Here is a 21,681-nt window from a genome sequence, read left to right as displayed (position 1 = left end):
AATAAAATATTTTAGAGCTTGGCATTGGAAGAATAAATATGTTTCAGTTCAGTTTTCAATGTACTTTTAATATTTCTTCACATACATATAACCCGATTTAACAAGACCAAATAACAGTCGTTAAAGAAATGCATTTGAAAAAATTCTAGTAATTAAATTTAGTTTATTATTTTAAAACATTACGCCAATTTTGTGCATCCTTGGAAGTGGGCTTAAAAGTAAATACTAATTTGACAAGAATGGATTTGATGCACATTTTTTTAATTACAGACTAACAATAAGGCACAATGTACTGCGTACTTTATTTTTCATTGGTTTTTTATCTGTATTTTGAAATTTACCCTAAAACGCAAAGCAATGAAGTCCAAGTCTAAAATGAATGGATCGTTTTCTGTGCATGGATGAAACACGTGACTTCAGACGGCTGTAACGCACACCACCTGGTGCAGAACGCGTGACCGATTCTGGTTTCTTTATGATCGTGAAGAGCTGTCAGTGTGAATGCTCCTGAAGACCTCTTTCTGCCGTCCTGTCTGCTTCTGACAGCCTGCTGTGGTAGCACCTGTAGTCCACGACAAATCTGTAAGACAGCGAGTTCAGTAGAGCAAGCCCTTCGTCTGCAGGCTTCAGTCAAACTGCAGTGACCTGACTAAACAGCACAAAAAGAAGAAGACCCCGTAAACCCACACTTCAGTGACATTTTAAGCCGACCTGATCTCATTAAAAAAATGTACACCGTTTTTTTAAATACCTTACAGCATGTTTCAAAGGTAAATGTCCACCGAATGATGCTAAAACGCAGGTTCAATACGTAAACCCTGGCACGTTTGTATTACGCTGATATAGGTTCAGAATATCTGTGAACTCTTGCTAAAAGTTCACCAAATCCAGCCCTAAACCAAAAAAAAAAATGCAAACATGATGTAAAAACACATACGTTGATGCAGCCGTGTCATTTCAGCTGGTTTTGTTGACGTGTAGTTACACACGATTGAACCGGAGAACATCTCTGTACTCCGTGATCGACCGAACAAAACTAGCGTCTATGAAAACACATAGATATGAAGCTGGATGCGTGTGTTTTCAATCCTCCCAGTGTATTATTGTTGTTTTGAAGTCATAACATGGTATTCTTTAAGTAGATGTGTGAAAATGACGCTATATTAATGAAATAAAAGGAGTTTTACTATTTCTTTTGGAAACCGCAGTGATATGTGCTTATATGTTGGTATGTATTTTGTGTCCCGCTAAAAAGTGAACCCAGATACGTTTACACCGTGACACCAGATAGCATTTTAGCTTTATAGTCATCTATATATAAGTGTGCTTCTTGAAGATGGAAAGCTAGTCTAACCCTGACTCTGACATCAGCACCAAACCGCTCAGACTCGACTCTACAAGAACTTTATACACGCTGCAAAACTTTTAAAACTTCATTCCCTTAGAGCTGCGTTACACACTACATGATCATTTTCAGAAATCCATAATAGGGGCACTTTAATGAATGAATGAATGATCCATACTTTTATTACACCATTTATTCGTCTTCGTTAACCTCAGTTAATAAAACTACAGTTCACGTTAACTATCATCATGAACTAATGTCTCTCGTTAGACTGACTACGTAAATTATAGTGTTTTCAAAAAAAAAAAAAAAAAAAAAAAGTTTAAGAAATTAAACATTTAGCTATATTTTACGTCATACATCGATGCTAGACCACAGAAGCTGAGAAAAACTAAAGATCAATTTAGAAAAAAAAAAGTAAAAGTTGGCCATTTGTCAGGATTGTGGTGAGCAGGAGGACACACGACCAGCATAAAGCTAAATAAAGGGTCTTAATCTACTCAGAGATGAAAAGAAACGATATAACTACAGGCAGACAGAATAATAACCACACACACATAAAGACGAGATCGGACAAACAGAACTGAAATCACAGGACTTAAATATTCAACGGAATTACTTCAGAAATGAGACACAGGTGAGAACGATAAAGACAGTTAACTAAAGTAGGTCACACGGAACACACGACAAAAACAAAGTCCAGAGAACGTGACACCATTACTATACATTCAATTATTATAGGGTGTTATGACCCTGCTTTACCAGCCATTCACTTGGTAGTATTTCGTGTGAAATATTATAATAACTCGCGTTTTTTTTGTTCCATGTGATCACACAGAACGGGCAACTCCAGCAGCGCTTAGACACCGTGCAAAGAGATTTCATCATCTTCAACAGAGAGAAGTAAGACATATTTTGACACTTTATCGCCGTCAGCCTCCAGTGTAGAGGAAACATGGCTAATGTACTCAAAGCGCACTTTTATGTTTCTATGAAACACACTTTGAACCTGATCGTCAAAACATTCAAATTGCAGGAAATCAAGTTTTTCGAAATTCGCTTTTTATCATGTTTATCGTGCTGCTTTTGTAACCCGATTAAAATGACCCAGCTGCACCGAAACGTGCATTTTGGAAACTGTTCTGTTTGTGCAAAGAAGCATTTTGAAACGATAGTCTTATTTTAAGCAAAGGGGCGCTGCTAAAATGCTCCGTCGTATTTTTTTAATGTTCATTTCGGGTCACTTTCAACTCGTTTCGTTCACTATATATTTGTATTGATGCAAAATAATTGTCAGCAGTTATTTTAGCCTTCACCTCAGCTAAATGTTAACGATTGTTTCGAGTAGCATTTTTCCAGTTTACCGCAGTAACCTCGCCTTAAGGTAACGACTTCAGATTTGAGCACCGTCCAACTTTCGCATGACTAGATTTGTTGTCCTTTCTCTGTTTTGGAGGTTGAGGAAAACCGGAGCAGACGCCGAGACGAACAACCTCGATGCGGAAGAGACGAACAAAGCCATTCAAGACGGGCAGAACAACAACGACGTGCAGCGGTGTTTATCAGGCTAACCGAGCTCGCAGCACGTGCATGAGAAAACCCGCCGCGGGAGGTTGTGGGTGGACCCGGCGTGACCCCGGCGTGACCCCGGTGAATGCACAATCACACGCATAGAGGAAGAACCGGACCGTGATGCTCTCTGCACCTGGCTGTGAAACGTGTGCCTTATAGTTGAATGGATTTCTCTGAAGATTTACCGCTGTCTGATTCAGCGAGCGAACAGACTCCGGCCGCTCTCCGTGATTTATAAAGCTGCGCTTAACACACACACACACACACACACACACACACACACACACACACACACACACACACACACAGAGAACAAAATGTGAAGATACCCAGTCCAGCTCATTATGCCTCTGTGATTGGTTTTGCTGTTTCTTTAGCGTTGCTGCAGATTCATTGCTGCCGAGTGAGACGTGGACCGCACTTTACCCATCCAGTAATAATAATAATAAAAAATATTTCTTCACAGCATCATCTGAAAAGTGTAAGGTTTGCACGGCCCTGGAGCGCTCACACAACGTCTGGCTCGTTTGTTAAAAACAATCTGTTGAAAAACTTTACCTGTACTTTAAATTACGCGTTGCGTTGTGTTTTAGAGTTAGAGAAACATGCTGGTAGACCACACGATAATGTCCTGGAAGCATTTACCAGTGCATCTGATCGACCAATGCAGCTCTTATTTTGAAGTTTGCTTTAAAAAAAAAAAAAATATATATATATATATATATATATATATATATATATTACAATGAATCGATATCGCCATCTAGTGGTCATGTGAAAATAAAATATTCCCCACAATGCTGTTGAACGACAACAATCCTGAGAAATACTCAAAATGTCCAGTTTTGCCATGGAGTGATTGCAGGTAAAGTGATCCGGATCATGTGTGTTAATAAAAATCATTTTGGTTAAATAAGGAATGCCCTTCGGTTCCTGAAAGCATTTTTTACAGAAAGCATGATCTAAAAAGCTTTCTTAGTCTACAACATGCAAATAATACTCTAGCTGGACATTGTTAGCAAAAGTAATCACAAAAGTATCTAAACGACACAGACTTTACATGCAATCACCCTGTATACACATCATCAAGTTACATATAAAACACCTGCTTTATGTATTATTATTATTATTACTGTTATGGAATACACAGCTAATTGGACTTGATAGGCTAACAACACCATTAGCGGTTTTAATTAAAACTATGCATTATTACACAAATGCAAAATGTGACTTTTCTCATTTCGCCGCCGATGCTGCTGGGTCTCGTGCTCGCGCTTTCTCCGTGTAACGTGTGTTTCGTCCGTTTCCTTGCAGGTGAACATAAAGAGCGGCTGAGAAATCACTCACGGCCAGTCGGTTGTAACTTGTGTTTATTGAGGAGCAGATTTTGCACATCACACGTTCATTTTCACCCGCCTCTTTCGACTCAGATGTTAAAAAAAAAAAGGTAGTACAATCAAACCTACATAAATATAATAAACAAGCTATCCCACGTCCTTCGGTGTCTCTCTTCAGGCCTGTCTAACATACAGTGTGTTTCTGCCGACGTCACGTGAAGGATCCGGATATCAAAAACGCATACTTTGATCGATTTAAGAAAAGACATTGTAGCACCTGTTAATCGTCCTTTAAATTTACGCAGGAAACGGTTTATTTCTCAGCGTGTATCTTCAGCGAGACGGATAATGAAAGCAGTACAGTATGTGAACGTCCTGTAACCCTTGCATGGTTTCCCTTAACATTACACTTTGTTGTACTTCGAAAGAAAGAAGAAGAAGAAGAAAGAAACTTAACTTCATTTACAAAGTAACGTTAACTAGCATAACCACAGCTGATGCACGCAAATAAAGCTTATGAGGGGATACAGACGAAGCCCTATGAAACACGCCCCAGTAGTCCTTCCTCTACCGAACGCAAACCTTTCAGAAACCATCCAAACCAAAGACGCCTTTACGGTAATCCTAAAGTCTAATTGAGTTAATCTAAACACACAAATGAACGTAGCGCTACACTAAATGCTTTGCTTTCTCGGAGGTGGACTACTGATCTTCAGTCACTCAGCAGGAGGAAATCACGGAGGGTAAGGCATGAGTTTCCCGACTAATCGCCTTACTTCTACACGGCTGATTTGATCCTGGCCTCTCTCTTGCATGCTCTCTGTGTTTAACTGAGGGAGGTGATGTTGGAGCGACCGCCGGGAGGAACAACGATGCGTCTTCCGGCCGGTCTGATGGGCGCTTCCTCGGGACCTGAGGAGAAACCACAAACAGAGAGAGAGAGAGAGAGCACTAATGTGAATATTAGATTAGATCAATGCGATATATTCAACACATGTATATCAGAGCGTCCAAAATAACAGCTTTTCTTCACATAACATAAGTGCATGTGTGTATATGAATACAAACACATGCATGAATACATTTAAGAGGAATATGTTTAGATATGAAATATCGTTTTATGTCTATACATAAAGATAGATGCTTTATGTGTGTCTTTATATATGCATAATTAACAGCACCAATATATATGTGTATATACACACCCTATTATAATCTAAAAAAAATTTTTTTGTCAATTTCAATACAATGTTAAGGAAAATATCTATCTCTTTTTCTTTTTCAGCTTGTTTTTTTGGTGGGGGCTTTTTTAAAATGTTCACATATCAAGCAGACAACTTTAAAAGACATTTAATACGCGTTATATTTTCATATAATATAACGTTGCTTTCGGAAGATGTTTGTGTCGACCCCGTTACCGAACGTTCATGCATTCCCTGGGAATCGAAGCCATGATCCTGGCACTTGAGCTACAGAAACACGCCTTCATCCCGTCAGTAATCGTGCCGTCTGCGGGGTTACCTGACAGCGTGAAGCCGGACTGGTGCAGGTTCCTCACGGGGGCTTTGGTGGGTGAGGTTCGGGTGGAGGCCGATGGCGTGCCGCCCCTCGACATGGGCGAGAACTCAGACACGGGGCCGTCATACATGCCTCTGGGGACCGCCTTCAGAATGGCCAGCTTTAGGAGAAACACAAATGCAGCGCTCGTGTTTAACACAGGACTGCGCAGCACACGCGTCGCATGGATGCATTTATCCTCTTATGTGAGCCCACAGTCCCCAGATGACCCGTAAGTCGCGTATTGCTTTCGTAGTCGGTTCCAGATCGTGCTGCATCGGTGATGAGTGACATGTCTTCACGATGAGTTTGTTTCAGCTCCAGATGTTAACCGATGGACTGTAGTGGTGTGGATTATTGTGACGTTTTTACTCTCATTCTGACGGCACCCATTCACTGCTGAGCATCTATCAAATCGCCAAATCTGTTCCCATAAACTCATCTTTTGGGTAAACTCTTCCATTAATTCACACCCACATCACTCCATATTTTTGAATAATAATTTAACAGGAAAGAACTGATTCACATGTTTACAGATCGGTGTTTTATGTGAATAAAAAGCCTGAATTAAATGTGCAGCATACAAAGCAATCATGCGCCTACAGGTGTCTTGGATTAAACCACCTGATTCGTATCATTTTTTAAAACTTTTTGAAGCTTGAAAGTTATAATACATTCTACGAATGGGCCGAAATCTCTCAAAAATATCGTATTTTTCGAAAATGAATGGGTTTTAGTACAGTAAGGGTGACACAACTGAATATCTCTGTAAATGCTATGTTTTAATTTTCAACCATGTGACTACGTTTATACATCTTCTTCCTAAAACTTCAGCTTCCTTCTGTCTGTTTTTGGCACGATGGAGGAGCCACGGTTTAAACTGCGTACAGGGCAAGATCCGCATGTCTGCACTCACTCCACTCGAAACCGCAAAGAGACTTTCCTAGAGGAAATTATGATAAAGCGCAGAATTAAAAACCACCGGACTTGGATCGGAGCGCTGCCTTGAATGCGCCGGGGTCACGAGGGCCTGCTCTACCTGTTTCCTGGCTTTGACACGTTTGTAAGCGAAGTCCGGATACGGCACGCAGGGGATGAAGCGTCCGGCGCCGGCGGTCGCGTGCAGGTTCCCGTCCTCCAGAACGATCTTGCCCTGGCAGACCACCAGCATCGGTGCACCTCTCAGCTCCATGCCCTCGAACACGTTATACTCGGCCGCCTGCAACGACACAACCACAGCCCGCTCAACACGCAACGCAGTACTTAACTGTTTGGGTTTTCGAGAATGCTCTTGCGTAACTCCGCTCGAAGTGAATCAAAACATGCGCGGTGTATAAAGTTATTGTCTGTCGAAAGAAAGAGTGGACTGTGAATCACTGAAACGAGTCGTTTTTCGAACAATGCTGGCGTCAACATGAAAGTAGTAGGGATGCACCGAAATGAAAAGTCTTGGCTGAAGCCGAACAAATAAAACACTGGAGAGAAGGCTGAATGCCGAAGATGTTTTTTTCGCATAGTCCCCATATATTTTGCCGATTTATACATAAATTAAATGTGCTTTTTACTGTTTGCCTAGCATTTCAAAAACATACAGCAATTTACTTCACGCTAAACATTTCTTAAATGTCCTCCATCAAAGCGCAATTGAAATGATTAAGCTAATGAAATGACATTTTTTGGGACGCCCTTCTTAAATGAGACATGTGTTTTTTTTACTGTACAAATAAATGCAGCTTTGCCGAGCAGAAGAGAAACCTTTTAAAACATTACAGATGTAATATTACAGATCCCAACCCAGTATATTCAATCAACGTCATAATTTATTCAGTCTTTTGGGTTGTTCGGTTATCAATTTCGGCGCATCCCTAACCATTAGCAGATTGTCCTTGTTGGTCTTTTCATGTTGGTCTGCATGAAAATGCACTCTTCGCTACTGGGTGCCACTTTTAGAGTGATTAAAATATATCGGTTTCCCCGGTAACGCTGTACACAAAGCAGCATTAAAGGTCGCTTTATTAGGCATTACAGGCACGATGAAATGAAAATGAAGCCATTTATTTAAACAAAAGTATAGATTTAACAATTATACAATACAACTTAAATATAGTTTGTTTTTTTAATGTGAAATATAATGAATTCCTGTGATGCGCAGTCATCATTAGTCACACGATCCTTCAGAAATCAGTTGCTGCTCAAAAAACACATTATTATTATCAGAAAACAGTTGTGCCGCTTCATATTTTAATGCAAACATGATACTACTTGCACAGAAAGTTCAAAAATGGCCTCTTCATTCACTCCCGTCCTCGTTCTTCACCTCTTCGCCAAACAGCTGGACAGAGCAATCACAAAAACATCCCTCTCTACTTCCTCGTCTTTTTCTCACACTCGCAGCCTCCTGTTTTTTGTTACCGCTCTCTCTAAAACGCATCACTTCTGTTTAGTTTACTACTCCCTTGTTTTCTGATTTCTTCATCTCTAGTGGATATCGTAATTATAGAGATGTCCCGCGTGATCCACGGCCTTTCCACAGAAATTCTGGCGCTCGTCCATCCTTTGTGTGCGAGAACAGGAAATGACAGTCGAGCGACTTCTGCCAAGAACCCTGGCATGGGCTTAAGCTCATGTAGAACAACACAAACCCAAGGTGATGAAGTCATGTTTTAGGTGACTTCACCGAGCACGGGAACCAAGGATACGGAGCCGCAGAATAAACAAGCAATAAACATCGGCCGTGTTATCCACGGTTGAAAGTTTGGATGTGTAACGGTCTCTAGAGAAGTGGGCGAAAAGGAAATGAAAATGTGATGTCATTTTGGCAGCGCCTGAGTTCTGCTGACTCTTTTCCCCAACCGTTTTCAAACGACCCAGAATCCAGCTCCCATCCCGCTAGCTCTTCAACACGTTTAATCCCAAATGTTTCTCAGACATGGAGATGTGTCACTAGCAGCCCTTTGAAATAAACGTTTTTGGAAAAGTGTGTAAAAAATGGTTTTATGGTCCGCTGGGATAATGTGTGTACTGAATACTGAATCTTTCTGAAGTCTTAAAAATTAATATATATATCTATAAAATATAAAAAAAAAAACATATATACCATTATATATATATATATATATATATATATATATTATCTTTGATCATATTCTACTATTATGCATAAAGAACTATACAATATAGCTAGGAATACTGAGATAAAAGACAAAAAATATATAATATAAATAATATATATAATAATACATAATATATATATATATATATATATATATATATATATATATATATATATATATATATATATATATATATTTTTTTTTTTTTTTTTTATTATCAGTGTTACCAGCATTACAACATCAATATTGAAACAATATTAGTACATTATTTTGTCACTGCAAAATTATATATACATTATTTCAAAATAACTGTAAATATAATGTGTACCAAAAATCATATATATATATATATATATATATATATATATATATATATAAAACTATATATATATATATATATATATATATAAATCATTGTTATATCTTCATGTTAGCATGCTTTTTACAAGATTTTTATTTTGGGGCTTTGATGCAGCCATTATCTTCTCAAGATGTAAACAGGAAATAAACTCCTCTGGTCATGTGACATTTTACACTAATCATGTGAGACTGCACAAATTTAATCGAGACTTTACTTTTTCCATATTAGCGCTAAAAGCGAGAGCTTTATAAATGGTCACTATCGTGACTGATGGGAGTACAGTTTAATGCTCTTTCGCTGATGTTTGGAAGAAGAAAAGAGAAAGAATGGAGCGACTGGACACTCACTGCAGGTTCTTCTATTGGACTGGAAAAAGTTTGGGAGTAAACTTTGACGTTGGCTTGAAAAAGCCTTTAAAGCTTTTTAAGATTTAGTAAAACTCTCACTATTAACTAGTTGCTTATTAGTATGCATGTTATGATCATACCTGCTGTCAGTAAATGCTTATAAAGCGTGTTCCTGTATGAACACACAGTTTGATTCATTAGAAGAATGTATTTCCTCTCACAGGAACTGGAAGGTCAGTGAAGGCCAGTTCAGTTCCCTCTCTATGTTTAGATGTTTCTCTAAAATGTGACTATGCGGTGCGTTCGATGGTTTTATTTAAAGAGCACTTACAGAATGATGAGTTTTTGCAGTGATGGTCCGGACGGCGTCTGTGTCCCAGATAACCAGATCGCTGTCTGAGCCCACGGCTATCCGACCCTTGCGTGGATAAAGGTTCAGGATCTTGGCAGCATTGGTACTCGTCACAGCGACAAACATGTTCTCATCCATCTTACCAGTGACCTGAGCACAGGAAAAACAAGCGGAATCAAACGCAGGGTTTGCTTTATTTTGGTGCTTTAGAGAAAAAAGTAATGTATATAAGATTTATTTTCCTACTTTCACAGCTTCATGCAACCATGCCATCAACATGCTCAAAGCTTCCCAGCAGACTCGTGCTTCAAATGAATCATTACTGTGCAGACTCATGCTTCAAATGAATCATTACTGTGCAGACTTGTGCTTCAAATGAATCATTACTGTGCAGACTCATGCTTCAAATGAATCATTACTGTGCAGACCTGTGCTTCAAATGAATCATTACTGTGCAGACTTGTGCTTCAAATGAATCATTACTGTGCAGACTCGTGCTTCAAATGAATCATTACTGTGCAGACTCATGCTTCAAATGAATCATTACTGTGCGTGCTTCAAATGAATCATTACTATGCAGACTCGTGCTTCAAATGAATCATTACTGTGCAGACTCGTGCTTCAAATGAATCATTACTGTGCAGACTTGTGCTTCAAATGAATCATTACTGTGCAGACTCGTGCTTCAAATGAATCATTACTGTGCAGACTCATGCTTCAAATGAATCATTACTGTGCAGACTCGTGCTTCAAATGAATCATTACTATGCAGACTCGTGCTTCAAATGAATCATTACTGTGCAGACTCGTGCTTCAAATGAATCATTACTGTGCAGACTTGTGCTTCAAATGAATCATTACTGTGCAGACTCGTGCTTCAAATGAATCATTACTGTGCAGACTCGTGCTTCAAACAACAGACTCTGGCTTTGAACAAATCTCTACTGCGCAGACTTGGGCATCAAACGAATCACTACCATGCAGACTCATGCATCAAATGAATCATTACTGTGCAGACTCATGCTTCAAACGAATCTCTACTGCGCAGACTCTGGCTCCAAACAAATCTCTACTGCGCAGACTGGGGGAATCAAACAAAACACCACTGTGCAGACTCATGCTTCAAACTAATTTGTACTTTGAAGACTGGGGCAATCAAACAACCTTTACTGCACAGACTCTGGCTTCAAACAAATCTCTACTACGTAGACTTGGGCATGAAACCAATCTCTACTGCGCAGACTCATGCACCAAACGAATCATTACTGGGCAGACTCGTGCTTCAAATGAATCATTACTATGCAGACTCGTGCTTCAAACAACAGACTCTGGCTTTGAACAAATCTCTACTGCGCAGACTTGGGCATCACACGAATCACTACCATGCAGACTCATGCTTAAACAATTCACTACTATGCAGACTCATGCATCAAAAAGAATCATTACTGTGCAGACTCATGTTTCAAATGAATCTCTACTGCACAGACTCTGGCTCCAAACAAATCTCTACTGCGCAGACTCATGCACCAAGCGAATCATTACTGCGCAGACTCATGCTGCAAACGAATCATTACTGTGTAGACTTGTGCTCCAATGAATCACTACCCCACAGACCTGTGCTTCAAAATAGGTAACTGGAGCAAGATGATAATGGTCAAAATGGGATCTTATTTAGACTCTAAGCTTTGATCCACAGAATCAGTACTCTTTTAGAAGGTATGTAATAGCGCCCCTACCGTATAACAGTGAAAAAGTAAAATTCTCTCAATGGTGGGGGAAGAGTTGATGTATTGAGTAAATATTGAGGTATTTTTTACGTTCTGGATGTGAGAATGTGAATTGGATTGATCCTCACCACAGCCTTGTCCCAGATGACGGACATCCTCTCCTCGGCTCCGTTCACTCCTTCAGGGATCTGAGTGAAGTCGTCTTTCCCAATGGCCTTCTGAGCCACAGAGAACGTGCAGTGAGCACTGCCCACCACCGACAGATCACCACTGAGACACACACACACACACACACACCACTGTAAACACTGTTTTCATATCAAAGACCAATATAAAAGTCGGTGTGGGTTTCAGCATACACGCTCTAAAATCAGTGCGTGTTCACATAAATGAAACAAACTGCTGAATTATTCAAAGACTAAATTATAGAATTATCCAATGACTAAACTGAGTGAATTATTAAGTGACGAATGCATATGTTTATACAAGTTTAGAGGAACTTCAGAGGGATATTTCTCCTTTATTGAATCCATATGAAGACATTTTGGTGGTAAACAAGCCCTGGCCCAATCTGGCCCAATCTTTCATCTATCTGAAATATTTTACAACAAACATCAAATATTTCATACAGTGTTTTCATATTTTCAATCAGTGACTTCTAGTCAATGGTTTTGTAGACCATAACTGTAAAATGATGTACTGTATTTTAGCGTACGCTTATGTTTACCTGGCCAACAGGGTGTTTAGGTAGTCTGGGGTGGTCGGGTCGGGGCTGAGGGGTGGTGAGGTCACAAAAGACGCCGCCTTTGCCCAGTTCTTGCTCCAATAATGAGTCCCATCCGTTCCCAAGCTGGCCGAGATTGGCTCGCCGAACACCACGTTACCTAGAAATAAACGGCTCGGGTCTAAAGCAAATCTACAATATGCTTTCGTCGATTTTATTACTCGTCCTCCAGCCATAAATCACTTAGAAAGCATACTTCTTGATAAACCCCACGAACCCTTCTTGGTGAATCCTTGAACCTACGTATGAGAAGTTTCAAAGACCTTTAAAAGCATCGAGAGGATGTCCACTGACACAAAGCTAAAGTCTCCGTTCAAGACAGTCACACAAAGCATAGAAGCAAAGCCTAGAAAGTCACAGGTTAGCGTGATGAAGATTTAACGCACCAGAACTGTGATGAAGAGCATAACAGAGACTGTAAGACGTTTCCCACGCTTTTGGGAAAGCTACAGAAACCATTTCAGAGACGAAACTGCTGCACAATACACTTTATTAAAGAATTCGTTTCCCCAAAAATGGGTATTTTGCAATCATTTACTCACAACGTCCCAAAGCCGTAAGACTTTGACTCACTTTCAAAACACAAGTGTAAATATTTTTAATGATAGCTGAGACATTTATTTAAAGTCCATTCGCTCAATTTATTCACAGTAATGGCCGCTCTACGTGATTTCATTTTAAACAGCACCCATCAGATCCCATCAAATATAGTATTAAGTGAACCAGTTTTGTTGTTAGTTTGTCTTGTTTTTTACTTCACTGACAAAACATTGATTTATTTCTATTTTACAGAATCTACACTGGGAATAGCTCAACTGTACAAATGTTTAACATCTACACTTTTATTTATCTGCATTCAAAAAAACCCCAAAGTTGTCTAAAATCACACTTGTGTCCTCGAGTGCTTGACCTTCTGTCACATCTGCTTAGGTCACAAGCGCTGCATCTGATTGGTTCACAGTGACTAAACAGCACGAGCTATTATAATGATGGATTGCAAATAATGTATAGACAGCCAACATGTATTTAAATGACAAATGAATAATAATTAACGTGCAATATTTACACACGCTTGTATCCGACCGAAGGTCATCACCGTCAGACGAGATGTAAACTAGTGGACGCCTGTGAAAGCTCAAGCTTGTCATTGTGTTCTGCACCTTGTTTCCTGGAAGCTCGGCTCGCTCTGAAACCTCTCCAGGACACTGCTGGCATTCGCGCAATTATATACGAAATGCGGTAAATATTGCAAATCATAATGCACGACTAATCAGCAGCTGCCTTCAAACACATATCTGTGAGCGACGTGTCTTTGGAGCGATGTGAGCCTGCAGCCAATCACAGGCGTGTTTGTTGAGCATGTGAGCGCAACGGCCAATCACAGTCCTTCAAGTCACTAGCATGCTGCAAATTGATTTGTAACAAAAAAAAGCATAAACTTGATGTAAACGAGATTCATTGCGCAGTGCAGATAGATTTGATTTATTGTAATGGGTCTACATGCTAATGTTTTAATATAATATTTACTTATTATTATTATTATTAATAGCAGTTTATTTTATTTATTTAATATTTTCGAAAGTTAAATTAGGATTAGGGTTTGATTTGCATGTAATTTTGCACAATTTATCGTTATTATAATAGTAAGTAAATTATATGTAACATGCAATGATTTATTTATTTATTTGTTTGATGATTTAGCGCCCTAATGAAAAATAAATATACTAAACCATATGTGAAATACATTTATTTAATGCTAAGTATACTAAAAGTATATGGCATGTTGATGTACCTAATAAATAAAAAATAAATACCCTGCAACTGTAATAAACTGGTATACTTAAAGTCCGCTGAACTGGAAGAACTAACTTTGCACTTAATTCACTTTAATTCATGAAAACAATAAATATATACTGATGTATTTAGAGTATTCGTGCTGAAGTGGAACTATTGCAAATATACTTCAGGTCCACTTTGAATAGCTCGCATTTAAACACCTCATCAGCAGTGACTTTAAAACACATTTTAGGCTAAATATCGAGAAATGTTCATCGTGCAAATAAGGTTTTAATTAGAATTTTTCTCGAGCGATGTGTCAGTAAATATGTTAATAGATTTCAGCTGTGCTTAGTATGAAATAAATGTATTTTTCGAGAATCTTCATGACCTCTAGTGAACTCTAGTACTCTCTATTCTTAATTCTATTCTAAAAAAGTCCCTTTTAAAGTCGCTCTCTATTAACGTACTGTTCATTTTCACAAAAAGCAACCAGTTTTCTAATCTTTTTGTATTCTGTGTTTTTTTTTTAATTTAATAAAAGCGAAAAATCTCTAGAAATAGCTTGCTCTATTCTTTTTCCATTCTATTTCATTTATTATACAATAATAATAAAAAGAAAGCTTGCTAACGGAAACTCACTCGCACAGCGTGGCTCTTAGATGGCTTTTATTTGAGAGGATGTCTTGTTTGGGATGCTGCGTACCTTTTTTCCGGGCCTGTGAGATGATGTCAGCGGCGCTCTTGCTCATCACGCGGGTCACATAAAGAGGACAGTTGGTTTGACTGGCAATAGTGACGGCCCGAAACACTGCTTCGGCCTCCAGCTACACACACACACACACACACACAGATTCAGCCCCATTTAAAAGCAGATTCACAGTCTCTCTTTCGGTTTAGTTTTATGCACAGCTAAAAAAAATTCCTCGCAAATCTAGCTCCCCTCTCCACTTTCTTGGCTGACCTCGATAAAGCCAGATAAAGCATCATGCCTGCGAAACATCAGCGGCAGACCGATGCCAGACTAATTAAATCTTCAACGTGAAATCAGATTGGTGTTCTGGCTCTTATTGCACGTTTTACGTTGAGAATTGGGGGAAGGATGTTTCCCAGGGCCTGCGGGGACGTTATAGCACTCACTGACCTCCTCTGGACGGCTGAGAACGTGTCCCTCGGGTCCCGTGATGCCCATCTCCAGCATACGGTTCTGCTCCTGGAGAACACGGACAAAACCAGCCTCTTTGTTGTGACATTTTTACATATGGAGCACAAAACCAGAACTGAAATCTGTAACAAATAACCTCTCTGGTTTGCTAGGATAGGTCAAAATCTTTTAAATACTGAGAAAATCACCTTTAAAGTTGCCCAAAATCAAGTTCTTAGCAATGCATCTTGCTAATCAGGAATGAAGCTTTGGCGATGTGTTTGTGGCTATTGCTATACATTTATCTCCAAGGTCACTTTTTCTCCAAACATGGAAACTGTGTAATCATTTATTTTCAGGAACACCGGCATTTTTTCAAGAAGATCCTCTCCTTGCCATCTCATAACAAATATTACAATGTGACCAAAGCATGCTTTCCACTGTATAACATTATTATTTTACATTGTTTCACGATTAAGCGACGTATGGTTTCCATAGCAGCACATCACTTCTTATTCAACTCTGTAGAGCTTCAGTGAATTTCTACAAGAGACATCGAATCCTAAACTCAACTCTACTGTGAGTGAGAAAGTTTATCTTTTCATTATGAAGGAAACGTGGATATTGCACATGTTGAGGCAGCAAAAATAATGCTTTTTTAGACGGTGTTTAGACAATGTTGCTCTATTTTATAATTAATGAAAGTAATAAATGGATCGGAAATTGCACATTACATTTGTAATTACACAGTTGTAACTATATAATTGAAAATACTATCTTTAAAAGTTAAAATTATAATCAAGTACTTTACATGCGCTTTAGTGTGTTAGTCAGCATATCAAGATAAGTGTGCTTCTTTTAAGCACAACGAAACATGTTTAATTAATTATTTAAAATGCAAATAAAAATACAGTTTTTAATTTAAGATTTTTCCAAAATGCATATAAGACTTTTTTAAAGAATTTTGCATAAGTCTGTTAAGAAATATAGTCATTAGGATGAAATGGCACTAAAAGTGGCCTTTTATTTTATTATATTATATGCAAGTACAGTTTTTAAAAATATACTTATATATGTATATATATATGTGTGTATATATATATATATGTGTGTGTGTGTGTGTGTGTGTGTGTGTGTATGTGTATATATATATATATATATATATATATATATATATATATATATATATATATATATATATATATATAAATATACAGTTAGACAATTAAGTGCACTTATTTTCACAAGGAAGCATCATACGACATATTTTTACGAAATCTTTGCTGTTTGCAAAAAGTTGAAAAAGTTGCTGTTTTACTGGAAACAAAGCATGAAAGTCTCAGTCATTGACTTCAGAAGACCGAAAGAGACGTGCACTGGTGAAAAAGCATATTTATATTCATATATGCATGTTTTAGAACAATGTCCTGACCATATTGGTGGAAGAAAGCCCCGTCCATCTAATAAAACAGCTTCTGACTACTGAAAGAAGAAATGTGGCTCTTTGATAAGCCATGCTTCAACATGAAATATGCCGAAGAAACCTAAAATCATTTAGTCGCTGTCTAGAAACAGCCGTAAACCACGAAGAACATCTTTGCAGAGTCACATGAAATCATTTTGGTTATAAGTCTTGCTGTAACAGCAGACTCCATACGACGATGTTAATGGTCACGTTTCACAAGCCCTTTAATATTCACACGGTTCTCATACCTCAGCAATTATTTCTCCATTTTCAGCGTGAACCTGAGCAATTCCTCCATGCTCTCCCAGGAAGGTGAAGATCTCATAAAGCTGTGCATACACAGAAAAAAAAGTTTTCATAAAATCAGGCGACAAGAGAAAACATTTATATATTGTTACAATCAATTTTTCTGCCTGAAAAGTCTTTTTAAGGCTGTAAGACTGCGTATATCCACAATACTACAGACAAAGAAATAAATACATAAATAAATAATAACTATATTTTCTCTATAAACACTTCTTTAGCTTACCTCGCTGTTGCTCATCTGATAGAGGTCTTTATAAGCCATGTAGACCTGGAAAGAGTTCACTCCTGTTTGGACAGAAGAGATAAATCAGATGTTCTGCATTTCTTATTCTCAAAGCAGAAAAAGCACAAAAAGGTAGGGTGGGGACGTGATCCGTCATAAATGAACTGAATGATGAAAATACCAGAATGGGGCAATACGTAAAATATAAAGTGATGAATCATGTTCAGTGAGACGAGAGACATGCAATGATTTGGGTTTTTCATGTTGACGTTTAAAGAAAAATGCATCATTATGACAAAAAAAAATTATATATACTGTATATATATATATATATATATATATATATATATATATATATATATATATATATATATATTTTTATATATATATATATATATATATATATATATATATATATATATATATATATATATATATATATATATATATATATATATATATATATATATATATATATATATATATATATATATAAATATATATATACTATATATATATATATATATATATTATAAAATTATATTCTAAAATCAAAAGTATAATAATAATAAATAAAAATATTTAATATTTAGTAAATAATAAATAAAAAGCACATCAATATGCAGCAACACAGATCCTGTACTCCTTTGTAGGTTAAGCTGTAATAAATCAGATTATTTCTGAGCATCATTTCTAAAAGTAGTTCAAAAATGACCAAAAATAACTTTCTGTCTGGGATATTGCACTGCTTATATTTATAACTTCAAAGAGTTTTTGGGTTTGTTTGGTGTTTTTTTGCATGCTGGACCATTTTTGAAGATTTCATTAATCTGCATGCTACAACTCTTTGGTCAAAGGCTTACATCTTTTTGAAACTGGCAAGTATTCGCTGAGTTTGGGCTGCTGTTTAAGATTAAGCGTATTTTAAGTTTCCACTGCAATGCAAGCGATCAGTGCATCCATGTACTCCAAAGAGCTCTTCAGCGCTCCACAAGAAGCGACTGGATGTACACCTACACTGTAAAACAAAAAGATTGAGCCAACTTAACATTTTCCACAACTTAGAAAACTCCTACAAAAATAGGTTTGGAAAACTCAAAAATCGCAGATTGCCTTAAAATTTTAAGTTGGCTCAACTTTTTAACTTTTTACAGTGTATTTTACAATTAATAGCACAACAAATTTGTAAGTAATAATGTGAAATGCGTTGTGTTTTATTTCTATAGATTTTATTTAAGGCATGTCGTGTTGATTTGAGAAGGCTAAATCAGTCATTACTTTAAAATCAACCCTAACTCTTTCCCCTGTCAAAAATATATATATATATGTGTGTGTGTGTGTGTGTGTGTGTGTTAGTTCTGTTTACTGAATGCAATTTTTAATTCATATAATTATTTACAGGTGAAAGAATATGATATCATAATGTATTTTGCTTGAAAATGCAGTGCTTTGATATTTTTTTTCTCCATTTTTTGTCCAAAAGGTAGTATTTTTGTATAACCGCGTTCGAGTTCACTAAAACACGAACAATGAAAACCGGTTCTTTGTTTCGATATATGACACGTTCCTACAGGCATACCGCAAAAATATTAGGATGGCGGTCAAATTTGGGTGAAAATGACCAAAAAAGCGAGGTAAAGACGTGTAGCAGCAATGCATCCTCCCACCTTTCTCCTTGATGAGGCTCAGGACCTCTTGTTTGATGCTGTCGTTCCAGTGGGTGACGTCCACATGCAGAGAGTAATCACAGCAGGCTTTCTCGTCGGCCCACTCCCTCCAGCGGTCGAAGGCCTCCAGCAGACTCGAGCCCGGCTCCGGGATCACGTGATCCACTGCAGGACAGAGACACTTACTAACGTGTGGGAAAACTGCATCAGTCTGAATCGTCAAATAAGGGACAACTTTTTGAAATTGAGATCTATTGAGAAAATCACCTTTAAAGAAATCCCATTACGTCTACGATACGATAAACGATACCACATTATACGAATGAGGAAAATTATGAACTACTGCTCAGACAAAAAAAAGGTTTATTTGTGAAATTGTGTCACTTCCCAAATATAACGCATATCTTTATATAAAGAACGTTTTTTGATCACCGAGTCAATGAACCTTGGCTTTATTCTACATTTATTTGATTTTTGTTTCAGTTTGAATGCATTCAAGAAATCTTTAGTATGTTAAGATGATGTCTCATGAAGATATTTTTTACATTTCCTACCATAAACATATCAAAGCTTCCTTATTGATGCATTGCTAACACGCGTTGCTTAATATGCATTAATACGCATTGCTAATAAGTTCATTTAAAGGTGATTTTCTCAATATTTTTGGCGCACCCTCAGATCTCAATTTCAAAAAGTTGGCCCTTATTTGACCCAGGGTCGCATATAATTGCGATAATTAATAATCTCTTCCTTGATGCACCACGAGGCCTTGTTGAACGATTCCCAATCAATTCTGCACTTTTTTATGGAAAGCCTTCATATACTTGCTTTGCGTTCATTGCTTGTAAAGTCTTTATATTTGCTTGCATTTGTTGTATATGCTGTTAGTCCACTGTATGAATTCACTCTTCATTACTAACTGCTAATAAAAGCGCTTATAATTACATGCATAAATAAAAATCTGCACAACCTGATATCCACAGCTGGCCATTAATATGAGAAAACAGTATAAAATCAGCATGCGTTTCCTAGAATCAGACTGAATTACCACGGCTAATATTTTGGGCCCATTGAGCATCCCATCAGATTCAGTGAGGAGCCTCTCAATATTTCAGCGCTCTTCATTGTCTCCGTGTTATCTGCATGTCTGATCTAGCACACACTTCCTCTGGGAACAAAGGGACGTGTCCAGCTGGAAATGTACTCTAAAACGTGTTTACTGTACTCTGATGCTCCAGCCGTCGTCGCTTCTTCTTCATGATCGCTCAGAAAGGCCTGCTGTATTTCCACACACCGTTCTCAATGTTTATGTTCCATTAACACACACACACACACACTATTAACACTAAAGGGGCATTTCGAACTGATTTAATCGTTTTAGTGGTATTTGTTTCTATAAATGGCAGAAACACGCCAAATCCACAAAACAACACAGAGAAATTAGTATTATGGCAAAGGTGTCTGCAGATGTTATGCACTTTGCAATTCTTAGATTCGTGCGTGAAGTTTTTTAATAAAAATGTTTTAAACACGTGCGTAAGAAGCTAAAAAAAGATGTCCACTTAACAAAATGAAATTGTGCATTTGCCAGTTAATGCAGATGTTAGCATTTCTTCCAGATTTCTGGCTTTTTCCAACATGGTTTTTAAACGTGAGCTGAAAAAGATTAGTTTATTAACTTCATACGCTTTAGGTGTGAAATATCCATCATTATTGGGTGCATAAATAATATAACTGTGTAACTTTGACAGCGCTGCACGAATACACGTGCTTGAAAAGACCCCAAAACACACACAAGCACAAAACCAGCCCTACGTCTCTGGGGTATATTTCTAGCATTGTATGGCTCACAATTATACGTTTTTCTTTTACGCCAAAAATCATTAGGATACCAAGTAAAGATCGCGTTCAATGAAGACGTTTTGTAACATTTCCTGCAGTAGATATATTAAAGCTTAATTTTTGATTAGTAATACGCGTTGCTAAAGCAATGTAGAAGGTGATTTTCCTGTTTTTTTTTGTATCCTCAGATTCCAGATTTGAAAGCGGTCGCATCTCAGATAAATATCGTCCTATCCTAACCAACCCATTTTAAAGAAAATGACTCTTGTGACCGGTTTTGGGCTCCAGGGTCGCGTATTGTGGGTTAATTGTCGATCCATTTTAACAAAAAAAATCGTGCACATCTTGTAAGGCCAGTGGTTGAGTAAATGAACAGCAGATGGCCTCAGAAAGCCCACGGTTTGGTCCACTCTGAGGATCAGCGGTCAGGACCTCACCGATCATGGTGGTTCCTCCGGCGAGAGCAGCCTTGGTGCCCTGAGAGAAGTCATCCACGGTGGTTGTTCCTCTGAAGGGCATCTGTAGATGGGTGTGGATGTCTATTCCTCCAGGAATCACCATCTTCCCATCGGCCTCAACGGTCTTCACTCCTCCCGGGACGATCAGGTTGTCTCCGATTTGCCTGGAAGTTGACAGACGATGGCGATTCAGCAAGAGTTTTAATTACACTATGGCACAAATGTTAACGGATGCATGAGAATATTTTGTCACCGACGTGTTGCTGCACTGCATTAGAATTAGAATAATATTAAAAATAAGTGAA

General features: G+C 37.9%; 2 protein-coding genes across 2 annotated transcripts in view; one reads left to right on the top strand and one right to left on the bottom strand.

Moving 5' to 3' along the window:
* stk32a (serine/threonine kinase 32A) overlaps positions 1-4,117 on the top strand; it is a 36,759-nt gene extending 32,642 nt beyond the window's left edge. Inside the window, 2 exon segments of the mRNA XM_043221003.1 lie at positions 2,184-2,248; positions 2,802-4,117. Coding sequence (XP_043076938.1) covers positions 2,184-2,248; positions 2,802-2,916 — 180 coding nt within the window. The 3' untranslated portion in view covers positions 2,917-4,117.
* A 153-nt stretch (positions 4,118-4,270) lies between these two features.
* Positions 4,271-21,681, bottom strand: part of dpysl3 (dihydropyrimidinase like 3) — a 23,910-nt gene continuing 6,499 nt past the window's right edge. Inside the window, exons 3-14 of the mRNA XM_043221002.1 lie at positions 21,356-21,540; positions 19,077-19,241; positions 17,410-17,471; positions 17,129-17,209; positions 15,416-15,484; positions 14,978-15,098; positions 12,439-12,595; positions 11,840-11,981; positions 9,964-10,134; positions 6,851-7,030; positions 5,776-5,932; positions 4,271-5,166 (exon numbers count right to left, since the gene is read on the bottom strand). Of these exons, the coding sequence (XP_043076937.1) occupies positions 5,081-5,166; positions 5,776-5,932; positions 6,851-7,030; positions 9,964-10,134; positions 11,840-11,981; positions 12,439-12,595; positions 14,978-15,098; positions 15,416-15,484; positions 17,129-17,209; positions 17,410-17,471; positions 19,077-19,241; positions 21,356-21,540 (1,576 nt within the window). The 3' untranslated portion in view covers positions 4,271-5,080. The remainder of the gene's footprint in view (positions 5,167-5,775; positions 5,933-6,850; positions 7,031-9,963; positions 10,135-11,839; positions 11,982-12,438; positions 12,596-14,977; positions 15,099-15,415; positions 15,485-17,128; positions 17,210-17,409; positions 17,472-19,076; positions 19,242-21,355; positions 21,541-21,681) is intronic.

This window comes from Puntigrus tetrazona, chromosome 21 (genome assembly GCF_018831695.1).
Source record: "Puntigrus tetrazona isolate hp1 chromosome 21, ASM1883169v1, whole genome shotgun sequence".
In the NCBI taxonomy this organism is placed as follows: Eukaryota; Metazoa; Chordata; class Actinopteri; order Cypriniformes; family Cyprinidae; genus Puntigrus; species Puntigrus tetrazona.
Note: the sequence above shows the minus strand (reverse complement) of the source record. Positions and strands in the feature narration are given on the sequence as shown.